The 17500-nt window shown below is 46.0% G+C and overlaps 1 protein-coding gene across 1 annotated transcript in view; it reads right to left on the bottom strand.

Moving 5' to 3' along the window:
• Positions 1–17500, bottom strand: part of LOC143291370 (uncharacterized) — a 222137-nt gene that overhangs the window by 37607 nt on the left and 167030 nt on the right. Inside the window, exon 3 of the mRNA XM_076601211.1 lies at positions 4736–4845. Within this exon, the coding sequence (XP_076457326.1) occupies positions 4736–4845 (110 nt within the window). The remainder of the gene's footprint in view (positions 1–4735; positions 4846–17500) is intronic.

Here is a 17500-nt window from a genome sequence, read left to right as displayed (position 1 = left end):
ACACTTCTCTGTGTGAAATTCAGGCCGTTCTCCTTGGGAATGACGTGTTGTCACAACACACTGTGTGAAATTCAGACTGCCCTCCTTGGGAATGACGTGTTGTCACAACACACTTCTCTGTGTGAAATTCAGACTGCCCTCCTTGGGAATGACGTGTTGTCACAACACACTGTGTGAAATTCAGACTGCTCTCCTTGGGAATGACGTGTTGTCACAACACACTTCTCTGTGTGAAATTCAGGCTGTTCTCCTTGGGAATGACGTGTTGTCACAACACACTGTGTGAAATTCAGACTGCTCTCCTTGGGAATGACGTGTTGTCACAACACACTTCTCTGTGTGAAATTCAGACTGCCCTCCTTGGGAATGACGTGTTGTCACAACACACTGTGTGAAATTCAGACTGTCCTCCTTGGGAATGACGTGTTGTCACAACACACTTCTCTGTGTGAAATTCAGACTGCTCTCCTTGGGAATGACGTGTTGTCACAACACACTTCTCTGTGTGAAATTCAGACTGCCCTCCTTGGGAATGACGTGTTGTCACAACACACTGTGTGAAATTCAGACTGCTCTCCTTGGGAATGACGTGTTGTCACAACACACTGTGTGAAATTCAGACTGCTCTCCTTGGGAATGACGTGTTGTCACAACACACTGTGTGAAATTCAGACTGCCCTCCTTGGGAATGACGTGTTGTCACAACACACTTCTCTGTGTGAAATTCAGGCTGTTCTCCTTGGGAATGACGTGTTGTCACAACACACTGTGTGAAATTCAGACTGCCCTCCTTGGGAATGACGTGTTGTCACAACACACTGTGTGAAATTCAGACTGCTCTCCTTGGGAATGACGTGTTGTCACAACACACTGTGTGAAATTCAGACTGCTCTCCTTGGGAATGACGTGTTGTCACAACACACTGTGTGAAATTCAGACTGCCCTCCTTGGGAATGACGTGTTGTCACAACACACTTCTCTGTGTGAAATTCAGGCTGCCCTCCTTGGAATGACGTGTTGTCACAACACACTGTGTGAAATTCAGACTGCTCTCCTTGGGAATGACGTGTTGTCACAACACACTGTGTGAAATTCAGACTGCTCTCCTTGGGAATGACGTGTTGTCACAACACACTTCTCTGTGTGAAATTCAGACTGCCCTCCTTGGGAATGACGTGTTGTCACAACACACTGTGTGAAATTCAGACTGCCCTCCTTGGGAATGACGTGTTGTCACAACACACTTCTCTGTGTGAAATTCAGACTGCTCTCCTTGGGAATGACGTGTTGTCACAACACACTGTGTGAAATTCAGACTGCTCTCCTTGGGAATGACGTGTTGTCACAACACACTGTGTGAAATTCAGACTGCCCTCCTTGGGAATGACGTGTTGTCACATACATCGCCATCCATGTGTTTGTTTATTTGATTTGTTTTACTATCCGAATGGATTTTTCTACATAGTTTGCTAGGGACAGTTCGTTTTGTTGTCGTGGGTTCTTTTACATGAGCGTCTAGTCACTTGGATGATACGATACACCGAGGTCCCGCGATGAAGTACGCATTTGGCGCACTGGAAAAGAACCCATGGCAACATAAGTGATGTCCTATGGAAAAAAAATATGCAGAAGAAAATCAAGCCACTCTGATCGGTACATAAATATATAGCATGCCCTTAAGGCCTGACTAAGCGCGTTGGGTTACGCTGTTGGTGTTTCTTAAGGAATTTGTTCGCGTCTTTCTTCAGCGGATTTATGATATCTGCATTATCCACACCTTCCTTAAGGGAATTTGATACATTTGCAACGTCCACGTCATTCTTTGGGGAATTTCAGGCATTTGCAAAGTTCAGGTCTCTCTTCAAGGAACTTGAGACATTTCAACGTTCATGTGTTTCTTTAGAGAATTTCAGACATATGCAAAGTTCAGGTCTTTCTTCAAGGAACTTGAGACATTTCAACGTTCATGTATTTCTTTAGAGAATTTCAGACATTTCAACGTTCAAGTCTTCGTGTAGTCTGGAAGGAATTTTAGATTTTTCAATATTCACGTTTTTCTTCAGGGAACACACCATTTGCAATGATTACGTTTTTCTTCAGGGATTTTGAGGCATTTTGAAACGTTCACGTTTTTTTCAGGGAATTTAGGATATTTGCAACATAGGGACTTTGACACATTTGTGAAGTGAATGCTTTTCTTCAGGGAATTTGAGACATTTACAGCGTACATGTCTTTCGTAAGGTAATGTAGGGTATTTGCAATGTCCACGTCAGTCTTCAGATATTTTGAGACATTTGCGATGTTCACGTCTTTCTTCAGGGGAATTTCTGATGTTTTCCAATTTCCCGTTCCTCTCCAGGGAATTTGAGACATGTTTTGCTTCAGGTAATTTGAGACATTTGGAACGTTCACGTTTCTCTTCTGGTAATTTGAGACGTTTGGAACGTTCACGCTTATCTTCAGGTAATTTGAGACGTTTGGAACGTTCACACTTCTCTTCAAGTAATTTGAGACATTTGGATCGTTCACGTTTCTCTTCAGGTAATTTGAGACGTTTGGAACGTTCACACTTCTCTTCGGGTAATTTGAGACGTTTTTCAACGCCCACGTCTTTCTTCGGGGAATTTCATTCAGACGTTTGCAAAAGCCAATGCTGACGTCTATCTTTTTTTCTTTCTTTTTTTTTTCTCTCCAGGCAGTGTCAGATATTGGCAGGAGCTTCAGCGGACGCTGCACTAAAAATAGAAAGTGCCGCAGGGCACGAGGCCAGGGAGACACAACTTGTCAGCAATCCGATCCAATCGGACTCCATAGGATCCCAGCAATTTACCGTGGAGAGGATGGGGATAGGTAGGGTTAGGGTGTGTGTATGTGGTGGGGGGTGTGGAGGTGTGGTGGTGTGGAGGTGGGGGTGGATGGGAGTGTGGAGGAAGGGATAGGTGGGGGTAGGTTGTGTGTATGTGGTGGGTGTGGGGGTGTGAAGGTGGGGGTGGATGGGAGTGTGGAGGAAGGGATAGGTGGGGTTAGGTTGTGTGTATGTGGTGGGTGTGGGGGTGTGTATGTGGTGGGTGTGGGGGTGGATGGGCGCAGGGTGCCTTCAAGGCTGTCCTGTCAAGTGTCAGTGTCGCTTGCTCAGCTTCTATCCCAAGAAGGTCGGGACAGAGAGGGGAGAGGAGGGTGCAGGAGGGGGTGGGGTGGGGGTCGTTTGGAGGGGGCAGGGGTGGGGGTGGGGGTGGTTGTTGGGAGGAGGCAGGGGTGGGGGGTTGGTATGATGGAGTTGCTGACTCAGCATAGTCTGTCAGATCCGGTCTCTGGTGGCGGTGGGGGAGGGGAGAGGGGGGGGGGGCAGGAGGTAGTGTCTGTGTGGGGGTGGGGGGTGGGAGGTGTGCGGTGGGGGGGGGGGAGCTGAATGGCTGGATAAAGGGGGAAGGACAGATAGGAAGTGGGTGAAGGGGGGGGGTGGAGGAATAGGGAAGGAAGGTGGGAATGAGGGAAAGGGAGGAGGGGAGGAAGAAAGGAAAGAGGGAAGAGAGAGGGAACAGGGAAAGAATGAAGGAAGGGAGAGAGGGAAGAAGGGAGGAAGGAAGAGTAGATGAAAATAAGGAAGACGGAAGGAAGGAAGCAAGGAAGAAGAAAGAAATGAGGGAAGGAAGGAGGGACCTTGGCTCCAGGTTCCAGAGGTCCTGTTTCAAGTTCTGCCACAGAAGTGAAAGCCAGGGGGGTAGAGAGAGTGGAGGAATGGAGGAACCAAGGTACAGGGGGGACGAGGGGGAGCGGACGAGGAAGGAGAGGGTGGGGTTGGGGGCTGAGGTCTTCCTTGGGGTCTTCTGCTTCAGGTCGTAGAGGAGGAGTGGTTAGAGGGGGGGGGGAGGAAAAGAAGAAGTAGGTGGAGGAGGGTTTGAAGATGGGGAAGGAGAAGGAAAAGGAAGAGGAGGAAGAGGAGAAGGAGGAGGAGGTGGAAGGAGAAGAAGGAGGAAAATGAGAGGGAAGAGGAGGAGAGGGAGACGGAAGGTGAAGAAGAAGAAAGAGAGGGAGGAGGAGCAGAAGGACGAGGAGGGGGAGAAATAGATAGAAGAAGGATCACTTGAAGGCAAGAGGACATATCGTTCTTGGAGAAATGGGAATGCCTTGATTTGGCCGATGCCATTTTCTTTTTCTTCATTTGTTGTTGATGTAAAGTTCCGAGGTTTGTTTACTTCCTTTGCTTTTCAAACACACACACACACACACACACACACACACACACACACACACACACACACACACACACACACACACCACACCACACCACACCACACACTCACACAAACACTACTGAACACACACACACACACACACACACACACACACCACACCACACCACACCACACACTCACACAAACACTACTGAACACACACACACACGATCACACACACACACACACACACACACACACACACACACACACACACACAAGCGCGCGCGCACACACTTTCCCCAAATAAGTAAACCAACAAATAAAAATACGAATATATCAGTATATCAATAACAATCAATCAATCAGACAGACAGATAAGCAGATCGATAGAAATTTAGAAAGAAAGATAAAAATAAAAATACACGAATAATACTCAATCAATCAATCAATCAGATACACAAACAAATCGATAGAAATATAAACAGACAGACAGTCATACAGACAGACAGACCGATACCCCCCCTCCCCCCATTCCCCTCCAAAGCTTCGAACTCACCCAGCGTCAGCAGCGGCGGGGGCCGAGGGCGGGGGACCAGGCTGCTGGTAGGACATCCTCATGGCTCCGTCCTGCTGGAAGGTCGGGTCTGAGGGGTCCACCTCGAACTTCTGAAACAGCACGGGACCAGTGTGTTGTACTGTGCTGTGTTGTACTGTGGTGTGTTGTGTTGTACTGTGCTGTGTTGTACTGTACTATGTTGTGTTGTACTGTGATGTGTTGTGTTGTACTGTGCTGTGAAGTGTTGTACTGTACTGTGTTGTACTGTGCTGTGTTGTACTGTACTGTGGTATACTGTGATGTGTTGTCCTGTACCGTGGTGTACTGTGATGTGTTGTACTGTACTGTGGTGTGTTGTACTGTGATGTGTTGTGTTGTAAGAAGAAGGAAGGAAGGAAAGAAGGGAGGAAGTAAGAAAAGAAGGGACCAAAGGTAGGAAGGAAGGAAGGAAGGAAGGAAGGGAGGGAGGGAGGAGGGAGGACTGATGATGTTGATCGGGTCTGCCAGATGGACCTCAAACTTGTGCAACAGGATGATGAAGGACGCTGAACAGCCAGAGAGGAATGGAGCACAAGGGGTTGGGGGGGGAGGGAGGGTTTGGGGGGAGGTTCTTAGAAAGGAAAGGAAGGAGAGAGACTGAAGACAGAAACGCAAGAAGAAAGGAAGGCAGATGAGTTAGGAAAAGAAAACGAATAAAACAAATTAGGGGAAAAAAGAAAGGGAACAGAGGAAACAGGAGCACAATAATCCCAATAAACAATCGTGTTAACTCTTTCTATACGAACGGCGAAAGAGACGACGTTAACAGCGTTTCACCCGAATTACCATCATCAAAATATTGCATGCGGAAGACTCTTATACTGAAGACGTGAATGTTGACAAAGAATACCATAATTCTGACGACGGAAGCTAAAGGTTGGGTCATTCAGACACCCACTGGACATCCGAGGGGTCTGTGTAGAGGAGAAGAGAGGACTGGTCGTACTGAGTGAGTTAAACACTGGGTCCCAGCATCTAACGAGATCATTGAAATCCAGACAAGAAAATCAGATGTTCAACCAAGTCCTTCAATTCAGCTAAATACTGACGTCAGGAAATCATTTCGCGGCAAGCAGCGGAAACGATAACAAGCGGGCCTTCATTCAAGTTTCCTTCACCACGGGAAGTGCTTTCAAAGAGTCGTCCTTACCTGACGCAGTACCACCCTGTTCACAGGACGGACAGTTTCAGTTTCTCAAAGAGGCGTCACTGCGTTCGGACAAACCTATATTCGCTACACTACATCTGCTCGACAGATGCCTGACAGCAGCATAACCCAACTTTGTGGCCAGGCCTTGAGTGCATGCACATGTATTGTGTGCCTGTCAGAGTGGATTTCTTCTACACTATTTGGCCTTAGGGCAACAGGTTTGTTGCCATGGGTTCTTTTTTTTAGTGCGCCAAGTGTGTGCTGTACATGGGTCTGAGTTCCCCCCGGTCTGCATTCACCCAGGTCTATGTTCCCCCAGGTCAATGTTCCCCCAAGTCTATGTTTCCCTATGTCTTATTCCCCCAGGTCTGTGTTCCTTCAGGTCTGTATTCTCCCAGGTTTATTTTGCCCCAAGCCTACATTCCCCCAGATCCATGTTCCCCCAAATTTATCTCTCCTCAGGGGAAATATACACGTGGGGGAACATACACCCGGGGGAACGTAGACATGGCGGAATACAGACCTAGAGGAACACAGACCTGGGGGAACGTAGACATGGTGGAATACAGACCTGGGGGAACGTAGACATGGTGGAACACAGACCTGGGGGAACACAGACATGGTGGAATACAGACCTGGGGCAACACAGACCTGGGGGAACACAGACCTGGGGGAAGGTAGACATGGTGGAATACAGACCTGGGGGAACACAGACCTGGGGGAACACAGACGTCGGGAACTGTATAATTCCTGAGGGGAACATACACATGGTGGAACAAAGACATGCTCCCCTACCCCCATCTCACCAAGGGAGTAACAACTGAACATGTTGTTTTCACGTACCTTGTAACCCCCGCTGCTGTTCCTGCAAACTAAGGAGTGACGCCTCTGCTCACGTCTCCACACTGACCACGGACAACGAACACACCTGACGTGCTGACAGACACTGGTCAGCAGGGTTGATGACAGCACCGTGGTCAGGGAATAGATCTGAGGACCCCCTCAAGACGGACTGAGCAGTGTTCACAAGGCGTGGACCTTCACTCCGTCAGTCACTCAGAGGAGTGGAGGTAAAGAAATGTGGATATTGCCGATCTCAGCAGTGCACGTTGACAAGAGAGCCCGGTCAGTCAGTTGAAAAAAGGCAAGCCACAACAAGCAACAAGCCACAACTAACAACACACCACAACAAACAACACACAGTCACAGAAAAACGCACACTTCAGATCTGGTGCTCTTCCTGAACACTTCCTCCACAGTACAACTCCGCTGTGAGAATCAACAGACTGTTGGGATGGCACTGTCTGGCAACACGACCCCTCAATAAGCCAAACGCCTGCGTTGGTTTGTGACACACGGAAAAAAGTAGAGCCGAACACGTGAAGTCAACCGCACTTCACCCAGAAACTCACTCCCCGCCCCCTTCAAAATGTGTTGTTCTTCATAATACTTCCCCCACAGTACAAAAACAACTCCGTTGTGAGAATCAAGAGACTGCTGAGAGTAATCTGGCGACACGAACGACCCTCAAAGAGACAAACGCCTGCAGACGTTTGTGACAGAAGTTTGTGACAGAAGCAGAAGCTGAGCGTTCAGAGTCCACTTCCTCTGTGCCCCGAAAAAGGAAAAGCGAATGACGAAACCCAGCCTGCACAAGGCGATGTCTGCACGTGGTAAACGTGTCGCGAGCTGTACCTGGTCTGACCCAATTGTCAGCTATCTGGGTGGGCTTTCCGGAAGTGTTGGGGGTCGATAGTTTGACACAGAAACACGTCTCGCTGTCAGTTCTGTTGCTGATAACCGTGACTTTGATCATACTCACTGTATCCCTTCTCTCTCTCTCTCTCTCTCTCTCTCTCTCTTCTTCTTCTTCTTTGCACCTTGTGGGCGAGAGCAGCATGTAAAAAATAGAAAAAAAAAGACAGAAAAAAAAAAGAAAAAAGCCGCATGAGCTTGTGTTAATACAGATCTTTTTTGTCTTGTCTTACCTGGTCTTGTCTTGAAACGGCACAGAACAACTCCACTCACGACCATGGCGAGGTTTTAGGAGCGATCTTCACAGCACTGTTTGCTGGCTTGAGGAGTTTCACTATTTGTTTTCGTACCCCCCCCCCCTTTTGTTGTTGTTGTTGTTGTTGCTGTTGACAACATTAGACCAAAATGTTTATCGAAGTACTACAGAACTCGCCCAAACTCCATTATATTCCATTCTGTGTTTTCTGGAGAAAAAAAAGAACATTGTTTAAACTGAAATTCTTTGCTGCTTATGTACGTATTTCTTTTCGATAGAGCTTCCGATCAATTCCGATAGGCGGAGATCAATAGAACTTCTGATAGGTGGAGATCAGTTCCCATAGGTGGAGATCAATAGAACTTCCGATAGGTGGAGATCAATTCCGATAGGTGGGAATCAATAGAACTTCTGACAGGCGGAGATCAATAGAACTTCCGATAGGTGGAGATAAACAGACCTTCCGACAGTTGGAGATCAATTCCGATAGGCGGAGATCAACAGAACTTCCGATAGGCGGAGATCAACAGAACTTCCGATAGGTGGAGATAAACAGACCTTCCGACAGATGGAGATCAATAGAACTTCCAAGGTGGCCATAGACAGAACTTCCGATAGGTGGAGATCAATTCCGATAAGTGGAGACCAATAGAACTTCCGATAGGTGGAGATAAATAGACCTTCCGACAGGTGGAGATCAATAGAACTTCCGATAGGTGGAGATCAATAGAACTTCCGAGGTGGACATAGACAGAACTTCCGATAGGTGGAGATCAATTCCGATAAGTGGAGACCAATAGAACTTCCGATAGGTGGAGATAAACAGACCTTCCGATAGGTGGAGATCAATAGAACTTCCAAGGTGGACATAGACAGAACTTCCGATAGGTGGAGATCAATTCCGATAAGTGGAGACCAATAGAACTTCCGATAGGTGGAGATAAATAGACCTTCCGACAGGTGGAGATCAATAGAACTTCCGATAGGTGGAGATCAATAGAACTTCCGAGGTGGACATAGACAGAACTTCCGATAGGTGGAGATAGAACTTCCAACAGGCGGAGATAGACTATCAATAAGGGGTTGTGGGTAGGTGGGGTGGATGGGTTTGTTTTTTTACTTGGGGGGTGGGGGGGGGGGGGGAGAGAGAGAGAGAGAGAGAGAGAGAGAGTGTGTGTTGCATCACACATCCATAGTCTGTTCTAATAGTGGCCATGTGCTATGTATCACACATCCATAGTCTTTTCCAATAGTGGCCATGTGCTATGTATCACACATCCATAGTCTGTTCTAATAGTGGCCATGTGCTATGTATCACACATCCATAGTCTGTTCCAAAAGTGGCCATGTGCTATGTATCACACATCCATAGTCTGTTCCAATAATGGCCATGTGCTATGCATCACACATCCATAGTCTGTTCCAATAGTGGCCATGTGCTATGTATCACACATCCATAGTCTGTTCTAAGTGGCCATGTGCTATGTATCACACATCCATAGTCTGTTCTAATAGTGGCCATGTGCTATGTATCACACATCCATAGTCTGTTCTAAGTGGCCATGTGCTATGTATCACACATCCATAGTCTGTTCTAATAGTGGCCATGTGCTATGTATCACACATCCACAGTCTGTTCTAATAGTGGCTATGTGCTATGTATCACACATCCATAGTCTGTTCTAAGTGGCCATGTGCTATGCACCATACATCCATAGTCTGTTCCAATAGTGGCCATGTGCTATGTATCACACATCCATAGTCTGTTCTAATAGTGGCCATGTGCTATGTATCACACATCCATAGTCCGTTCTAATAGTGGCCATGTGCTATGTATCACACATCCATAGTCCGTTCTAATAGTGGCCATGTGCTATGTATCACACATCCATAGTCCGTTCTAATAGTGGCCATGTGCTATGTATCACACATCCATAGTCTGTTCTAATAGTGGCCATGTGCTATGTATCACACATCCATAGTCCGTTCTAATAGTGGCCATGTGCTATGTATCACACATCCATAGTCCGTTGTAATAGTGGCCATGTGCTATGTATCACACATCCATAGTCTGTTCTAATAGTGGCCATGTGCTATGTATCACACATCCACAGTCTGTTCTAATAGTGGCCATGTGCTATGTATCACACATCCATAGTCTGTTCTAAGTGGCCATGTGCTATGCACCATACATCCATAGTCTGTTCCAATAGTGGCCATGTGCTATGTATCACACATCCATAGTCTGTTCTAATAGTGGCCATGTGCTATGTATCACACATCCATAGTCCGTTCTAATAGTGGCCATGTGCTATGTATCACACATCCATAGTCCGTTCTAATAGTGGCCATGTGCTATGTATCACACATCCATAGTCTGTTCTAATAGTGGCCATGTGCTATGTATCACACATCCATAGTCTGTTCTAAGTGGCCATGTGCTATACATCACATCCATAGTCTGTTCTAAGTGGCCATGTGCTATGCATCACACATCCATAGTCCGTTCTAATAGTGGCCATGTGCTATGTATCACACATCCATAGTCTGTTCTAATAGTGGCCATGTGCTATGTATCACACATCCATAGTCTGTTCTAAGTGGCCATGTGCCATGTATCACACATCCATAGTCCGTTCTAATAGTGGCCATGTGCTATGTATCACACATCCATAGTCTGTTCTAATAGTGGCCATGTGCTATGTATCACACATCCATAGTCTGTTCTAAGTGGCCATGTGCTATGTATCACACATCCATAGTCCGTTCTAATAGTGGCCATGTGCTATGTATCACACATCAATAGTCCGTTCTAATAGTGGCCATGTGCTATGTATCACACATCCATAGTCTGTTCTAATAGTGGCCATGTGCTATGTATCACACATCCATAGTTTGTTCTAAGTGGCCATGTGCTATGTATCACACATCCATAGTCTGTTCTAAGTAGCCATGTGCTATGTATCACACATCTATAGTCCGTTCTAATAGTGGCCATATGCTATGTATCACACATCCATAGTCCGTTCTAATAGTGGCCATGTGCTATGTATCACACATCCATAGTCCGTTCTAATAGTGGCCATGTGCTATGTATCACACATCCATAGTCCGTTCTAATAGTAGCCATGTGCTATGTATCACACATCCATAGTCTGTTCTAAGTGGCCATGTGCTATGTATCACACATCCATAGTCTGTTCTAATAGTGGCCATGTGCTATGTATCACACATCCATAGTCTGTTCTAATAGTGGCCATGTGCTATGTATCACACATCCATAGTCTGTTCCAATAGTGGCCATGTGCTATGTATCACACATCCATAGTCTGTTCCAATAGTGGCCATGTGCTATGTATCACACATCCATAGTCTGTTCTAAGTGGCCATGTGCTATGTATCACACATCCATAGTCTGTTCTAATAGTGGCCATGTGCTATGTATCACACATCCGTAGTCCGTTCTAATAGTGGCCATGTGCTATGTATCACACATCCATAGTCTGTTCTAAGTGGCCATGTGCTATGTATCACACATCCATAGTTTGTTCTAATAGTGGCCATGTGCTATGTATCACACATCCATAGTTTGTTCTAATAGTGGCCATGTGCTATGTATCACATATCCATAGTTTGTTCTAATAGTGGCCATGTGCTATGTATCACACATCCACAGGCTACTGGTCGCCCCTGTCTCTCTTTACACGTGATCTGTCTGTCTGTCTGTCTGTCTGTTTGCACATGTGTTTGAGCGCCCGTTCACGCATGCGACCGTACAACTGACGCCTGGATCCAAATCGATAACACGTCAATCGACAGGACACACCTCTCAATACAACGGGCAGCTTAGAAGATGGGAGAGAGAGAGAGAGAGAGAGAGAGAGAGAGAGAGAGAGAGAGAGAGAGAGAGAGAGAGAGAGAGAGAGAGACAAACAGACAGACAGACAGACAGACAGACAGAAGGAGAGAATGAATCAATGAATCTTTATTCTCCAACCGTAAATATATTAGCACAATGGCCGTTGTTTCAAGATACACAAAAACAAACATATACACATATCTATTTATACTCAGAACTCTCAGAACTCAGAACTATTTTACTGCAAGGCCACCGGCCTGTTTGCAAAGGAGGTACATACATACAAAATACCGAAAATAAAGAGGGGGGGGGGGGAGGGACCAATGTCATGGACACAACATTTCATAACTGAAAAAGTAGACAAAGATTGCTGGCTCGTGACATTTCCTTGAGTAACTTTAAGGTTTTTTTGAAAAGTTATATAATCATGTCATTTCTTCTTCTCTCTTTTTTAAGGCGTAATAAATATACATTGCCACAGAGCGAGTCATAAGCCTGTTTTCATTTTGTAAAAGTAACGCTAAGTCTGTGTATTCATTTATGTTTCTGGACATTTTCACGAGGTATTTTACCCTGATTAACTGGTACATTGGACATACTAATATCTATTTATACTCAATACAGAGAGAATAGAAAGAGAGAGGTGAAGAAGAAAGGGGAGAGTAAGAGACAGTCAGAGACAGAGAAACACACACAGAAACAGACAGACAGGTTCATAAAGACACACACACACACACACACACACACACACACACATTGACAGACAGACACACACACACACAGAGACAGCATCAGCAACTCAAATCATTCTGCTCTTTCCACCCACAATTTATTTTGGTTCAATGCATCTCTCAAAATAGACCGTGAAAATGTCGGGTGTCTCTATTTTAAGGCTTCCGCCACTGGCATTGGGCAGAACGTGCCGGCACAGATATCAGGCCTTCCTCCGCTGCTGCTGAGAGAGAGAGAGAGAGAGAGAGAGAGAGAGAGAGAGATCAATCCACCGCCGCCTTGTTAAGAACTACCAATAGCCTGTCTGTCTGTCAGGAGCCAGCATCGTAGATAGACCCGCATATCTCTCTCTCTCTCTCTCTCTCTTCTTCTTCTTCTTCTTCTTCTTCTTCGGATTCTTCTCCCTCTCTCGTTCTCTCTCTTTCTCTCTCCTTCTTCTTCTTCTCCCTCTCTCTCTCTCCTTCTTCTTCTCCCTCTCTCCCTCCCTCTCTCTCTCTCCTTCTTCTTCTCCCTCTCTCTCTCTCCTTCTTCTTCTCCCTCTCTCTCTCTCCTTCTTCTTCTCCCTCTCTCCCTCCCTCTCTCTCTCTCCTTCTTCTTCTCCCTCTCTCTCCTTCTTCTTCCTCTCCATCTCTCCCTCCCTCTCTCTCTCTCCTTCTTCTTCTCCCTCCCTCTCTCTTCTTCGGATTCTTCTCCCTCTCTCCCTCTCCCCCCCTCTCTCTTCTTCTCTCTCCCTCCCTCTTTTTCTTCATCTCACTGTCTCTCTGTCTCTTTTTCTCTGTCTCTCTCTGTCCCTGTTTCTCTGTCTCTCTCTGTCCCTGTTTCTCTGTCTCTCTCTGTCCCTGTTTCTCTGTCTCCCTTTCTGCCTCTGCCTCTGTGTGTCTGTCTCCTCTGTCTCCTCTCTTGGAAGGCCAAAACAACTGGAGGAAACCAGCAGACAGACAGCAGGAAGAAAAAGACGAAAGAACGAAACAATGGAACACAGACGCACGCAAACACACACACGCGCGCGCGCGCGCGCGCGCGCACGCACGCGCACACAGACAAACATACACACACACACACATATATATATATATACACAGGCACATATATATATATATATATATATATATATATATATATATATATATATATAATACACACACACACACACACACACACACACACACATATATATATATATATATACAAACACACACGCACACACATATATATACACACATACAGACACACACGCACACGCACACACACAGACAAACAGACACACACACACACACACACACACACACACACACACACAGAGAAAGAGACAGACAGACAGACAGACAGACAGATAACACACAAGCTGAAATAAACAGAATGTCTCATTATCCCATTACCTTCTGTCGCCTTCCTCCCTCCGGCTCCGTCCCCCCACCCCCTCCACACACACACACACACACACACACACACACACACACACACAAATGTGTTTTTGTTGTTATCTAATATCACTAAATAGTGAAAAGACGTTAAACTAAAAGGAACCCCCCACCCCCACCCCCAATAAAAAACAACAACAACAAAACAAAAACAAAAAAACAGATGAAAAAAAGGATGAAGCATGGGCAATATGATCATCTTCAGCAGAATCAAGTGAATTTGTAAGCAAGACAAATAAACGACAGTGCATTTATTTATTGATTGACTGATTGATTGTTTTATATACTTATATGTTGATTTATCTATTTATCTACTTTTTTGTGATTGGAAGTGAAGATTTCATGATAGATGGTGTCCCCTACATGTTCAGTCAGAACACCACTGAGCGTACTGAAGTCACCAATCAGCAGGGCAGGGCAGGGTCTCTTCTGGTGTGTGGCCTCACGGTGACCTAATACACCAGGCAGCAGGGCAGGGCAGGGTCTCTTCTGATGTGTGGCCTCACGGTGATCTAATACTGACAGTTAGTTCCTCGTGAAGAAAGGGAAAGTTCTAAACTGTCGATATCTGCCACCTTGCTAAGTTCGCTTTCCTCGTGAAGAAAGGGAAAGTTCTAAACTGTCGATATCTGCCACCTTGCTAAGTTCGCTTCCCTCGTGAAGAAAGGCTTTCCTCGTGAAGAAAGGGAAAGTTCTAAACTGTCGGTATCTGCCACCTTGCTAAGTTCGCTTTCCTCGTGAAGAAAGGGAAAGTACTAAACTGTCGGTATCTGCCACCTTGCTAAGTTCGCTTTCTGTACAACATGAGCTGAGGGAGAAAAATCCGGAGGGGGGGGGGGGGGGGTGAGGGGGTTGAGGCTGTTAAAGTTGACCTTGGACAAGTCATGAGAGAGAGACAGACAGACAGACAGACAGACAGACAGAGAGGCTGATATAGGAGACTGAGGAGATAGGTAGAGGGGCAGGGGAGAAAATAGGATGAGAGAGAGTGAGCTGGAGCGAGAGAGAGAAAGAGAGAGTGAGCGAGAGCAACAAAGAGAGAGAGAGGGAGAGAGACACAGGGAGAGGGTATAGACAGAGAGAGAGGGAGAGACAGAGACAGAGAGACACACACACAGGGAGAAGGTAGAGACAGAGACAGCGAGAATGAGGGGGCGGGGGAGAGACAGACAGACAGACAGACAGAAACAGATACAGACATACCGAGTCCGAGCAGCCCATGGTCTCAGTTGCCTAGGTAACCAATGACGTCACGGAAGCAGGAGAACCTTGTTATCACCAATCATCCGATCTGTCTCTTCACCATCCTTTGGCAGCTCTCTGCTGTTGGGGAGAGGGGGTGTGGGGGGTGGGGCTTTTTTTGTATGTGTGATTTCCCTCCTTCCTTCCTTCCCCCCTTCCTGCCCAAAGCAACCTCTGAGTGTCCTTGCTTGTCCTTCTCTTGCTATGTCTCCACGTCTCTGTTGTTGTTGTGGTGGTGGTGGTGGTGGTGGTGGTCAAGGAGAAATGGCTCTCTATCAATGTTCTGAAGGCCTTTCTTTTCGTTTTGGTTGTTATCAGTTTGCTTTCTTTTCCACTTTGGCTGCCTGTTTCTTTGTTTCTTTGTATATTTCCTTTTTCTTTGTTTCGCTCTTTTTCTTTTCTTTCTGTCCGTCTCCCTTTCTTTTCTACTTTTTCCTCTTTCTCTTTCCCTCTCTCCCTTAGTTCATCGCTTTCCTTCTGTTTAGAAAAACAACAACACCTAATCGTCTTTTCAAGTTTCAGTCTTTTGTTGTTAGCAGGCTATCGCCGTGTGTGTTATCTTCACTTTGAAGTCAGCTTCGCTCTTTCAGCCCAGTCAGCAGTTCCCAAAGAGATGTCCCAGGCTGTCCCAGTCTGACGGTAGTCAGCAGAAAACACAATGTCTGACTGTAGGCATCCACAACAGACCGAACAGTTTAGAAAGAATAACACAGGAACTGACAAAAAATCTATCGAAGGTTGATGGGCACACTTCTTTGCTTCAGAAACGATATTCTATCGCGAAGACCAAGAAGAGAAAACCTTTATTTAAAATGAAATATATTAATGACACTAAGATTTGAACTGTACGCTAACGAGCTATGTGGGAAAGATCAGGTCCAGACCTTTTTCTCCACAACTTTTCTTTCACAAGAATCCACCCATCACAGAGATTGTCGGCAGTAGTTTTGAGTTGTTCTCAGCTCCCAACATGGAAAACTAATTACCGAAGCCATCAATACACCCTCCAATAAACAAGAGACAGACCCGTGTCAAAACTTTCCCCACCTCTCCGCCTGTCCCCGAACTTCAGGCTGATTAGGTGGCAAAAATCGAAGGGCAAAGTAAAAGGATTGTGATGGCGGATCGCCGTCTGCCTGTGTCTGAATGACAGCAGACCTGTATGGAAGGGAAGGCTGACACAACCAACGTGACAAAGACAGCGTGATTGTGGTCGCCAAGGTACAGGTGTTTTCCATCGAGACCACAGAGGTAGCTAAGGGCGACTGATCGAGAGCCATCATCAGCGGCAATCAGAGCTGGTGATTAGGGCCTGTAGCCCCCACCACCTCCACCCCACCTCTTAATCTCGTCGCCCTCCCCCTCCTCCTCCCCTTTCCCTGTCCTCTATGTCCTCAAGGGGGAGCTAATGCAAGGGTATGGCCACGTTTAATTGCCTTGTGTTTCTCAACATACAGGCCATACAGTGGCTGGTGGAGAAACCAGCACAACAGTCTGTGAAGAACCGTCTGAAGGACGGACTTGGGGTAGCAAGAATCTGTTTCTCCTCTCCACATTCGTTTCCCCTTTCGCGAAAGCACACCTCATCTCCCAATTACAAAAATGCATTTTCTTAAAGCTTAGAATGGAGCCTCATATTCGACAACCGAAAGAAGAGCATTATATTTTGAAAAGAAATATATGCCAGTGAAGTAACACTTTGTCTGCGTTAATGTTTAATAAACAGTGATAATGAACGCGTCGCTGTGACTTTCTGTGAATCAGACAAGGTAACCTGATTCATCCACGCTTGTTCCTAAATTTCATCCGCTGAATAATGCCAGTTATGATTAATGAAAAAGATATAGCGTCACCTGTAAAACTATGAATAATATGGTCATTTAAGCCTTAGTTTGACAAATTCTCTGTTTGTTTTTTTTCCTTTCCTTTTCTTGTTTCGTTTGATGTTGTGTATAACCAAACTTTTCTGACCAGTTCCCCAGTTACAGCACTTGATGATCCTGTATGTGACTGGTGATTTCACTGATTATGATACACCAAAGTATGAAACAATGGATTGAGCTCCAGTCTTCACTGTGTGCTGACTGCCAGCTGTTCAATCGGTTTTTTATGTGTGCTGTTGTCAATATCAAAATGATCGATCCTAACTGGTTTTATCGGAAATGTAATTGCCTGTTATTTGGAGCAAGCCTGACCGAAACATTCACACACACGCTCTCTCTCTCTTTCCCTGTGTGTGTGTGTGTGTGTGTGTGTGTGTGTGTGTGTGTGTGTGTGTGTGTGTGTGATCATGTACATGTAAATGTACGTA

Source organism: Babylonia areolata, chromosome 17 (assembly GCF_041734735.1).
Source record: "Babylonia areolata isolate BAREFJ2019XMU chromosome 17, ASM4173473v1, whole genome shotgun sequence".
NCBI lineage: Eukaryota > Metazoa > Mollusca > Gastropoda > Neogastropoda > Buccinidae > Babylonia > Babylonia areolata.
This window is presented reverse-complemented; position numbering and strand designations above follow the sequence as displayed.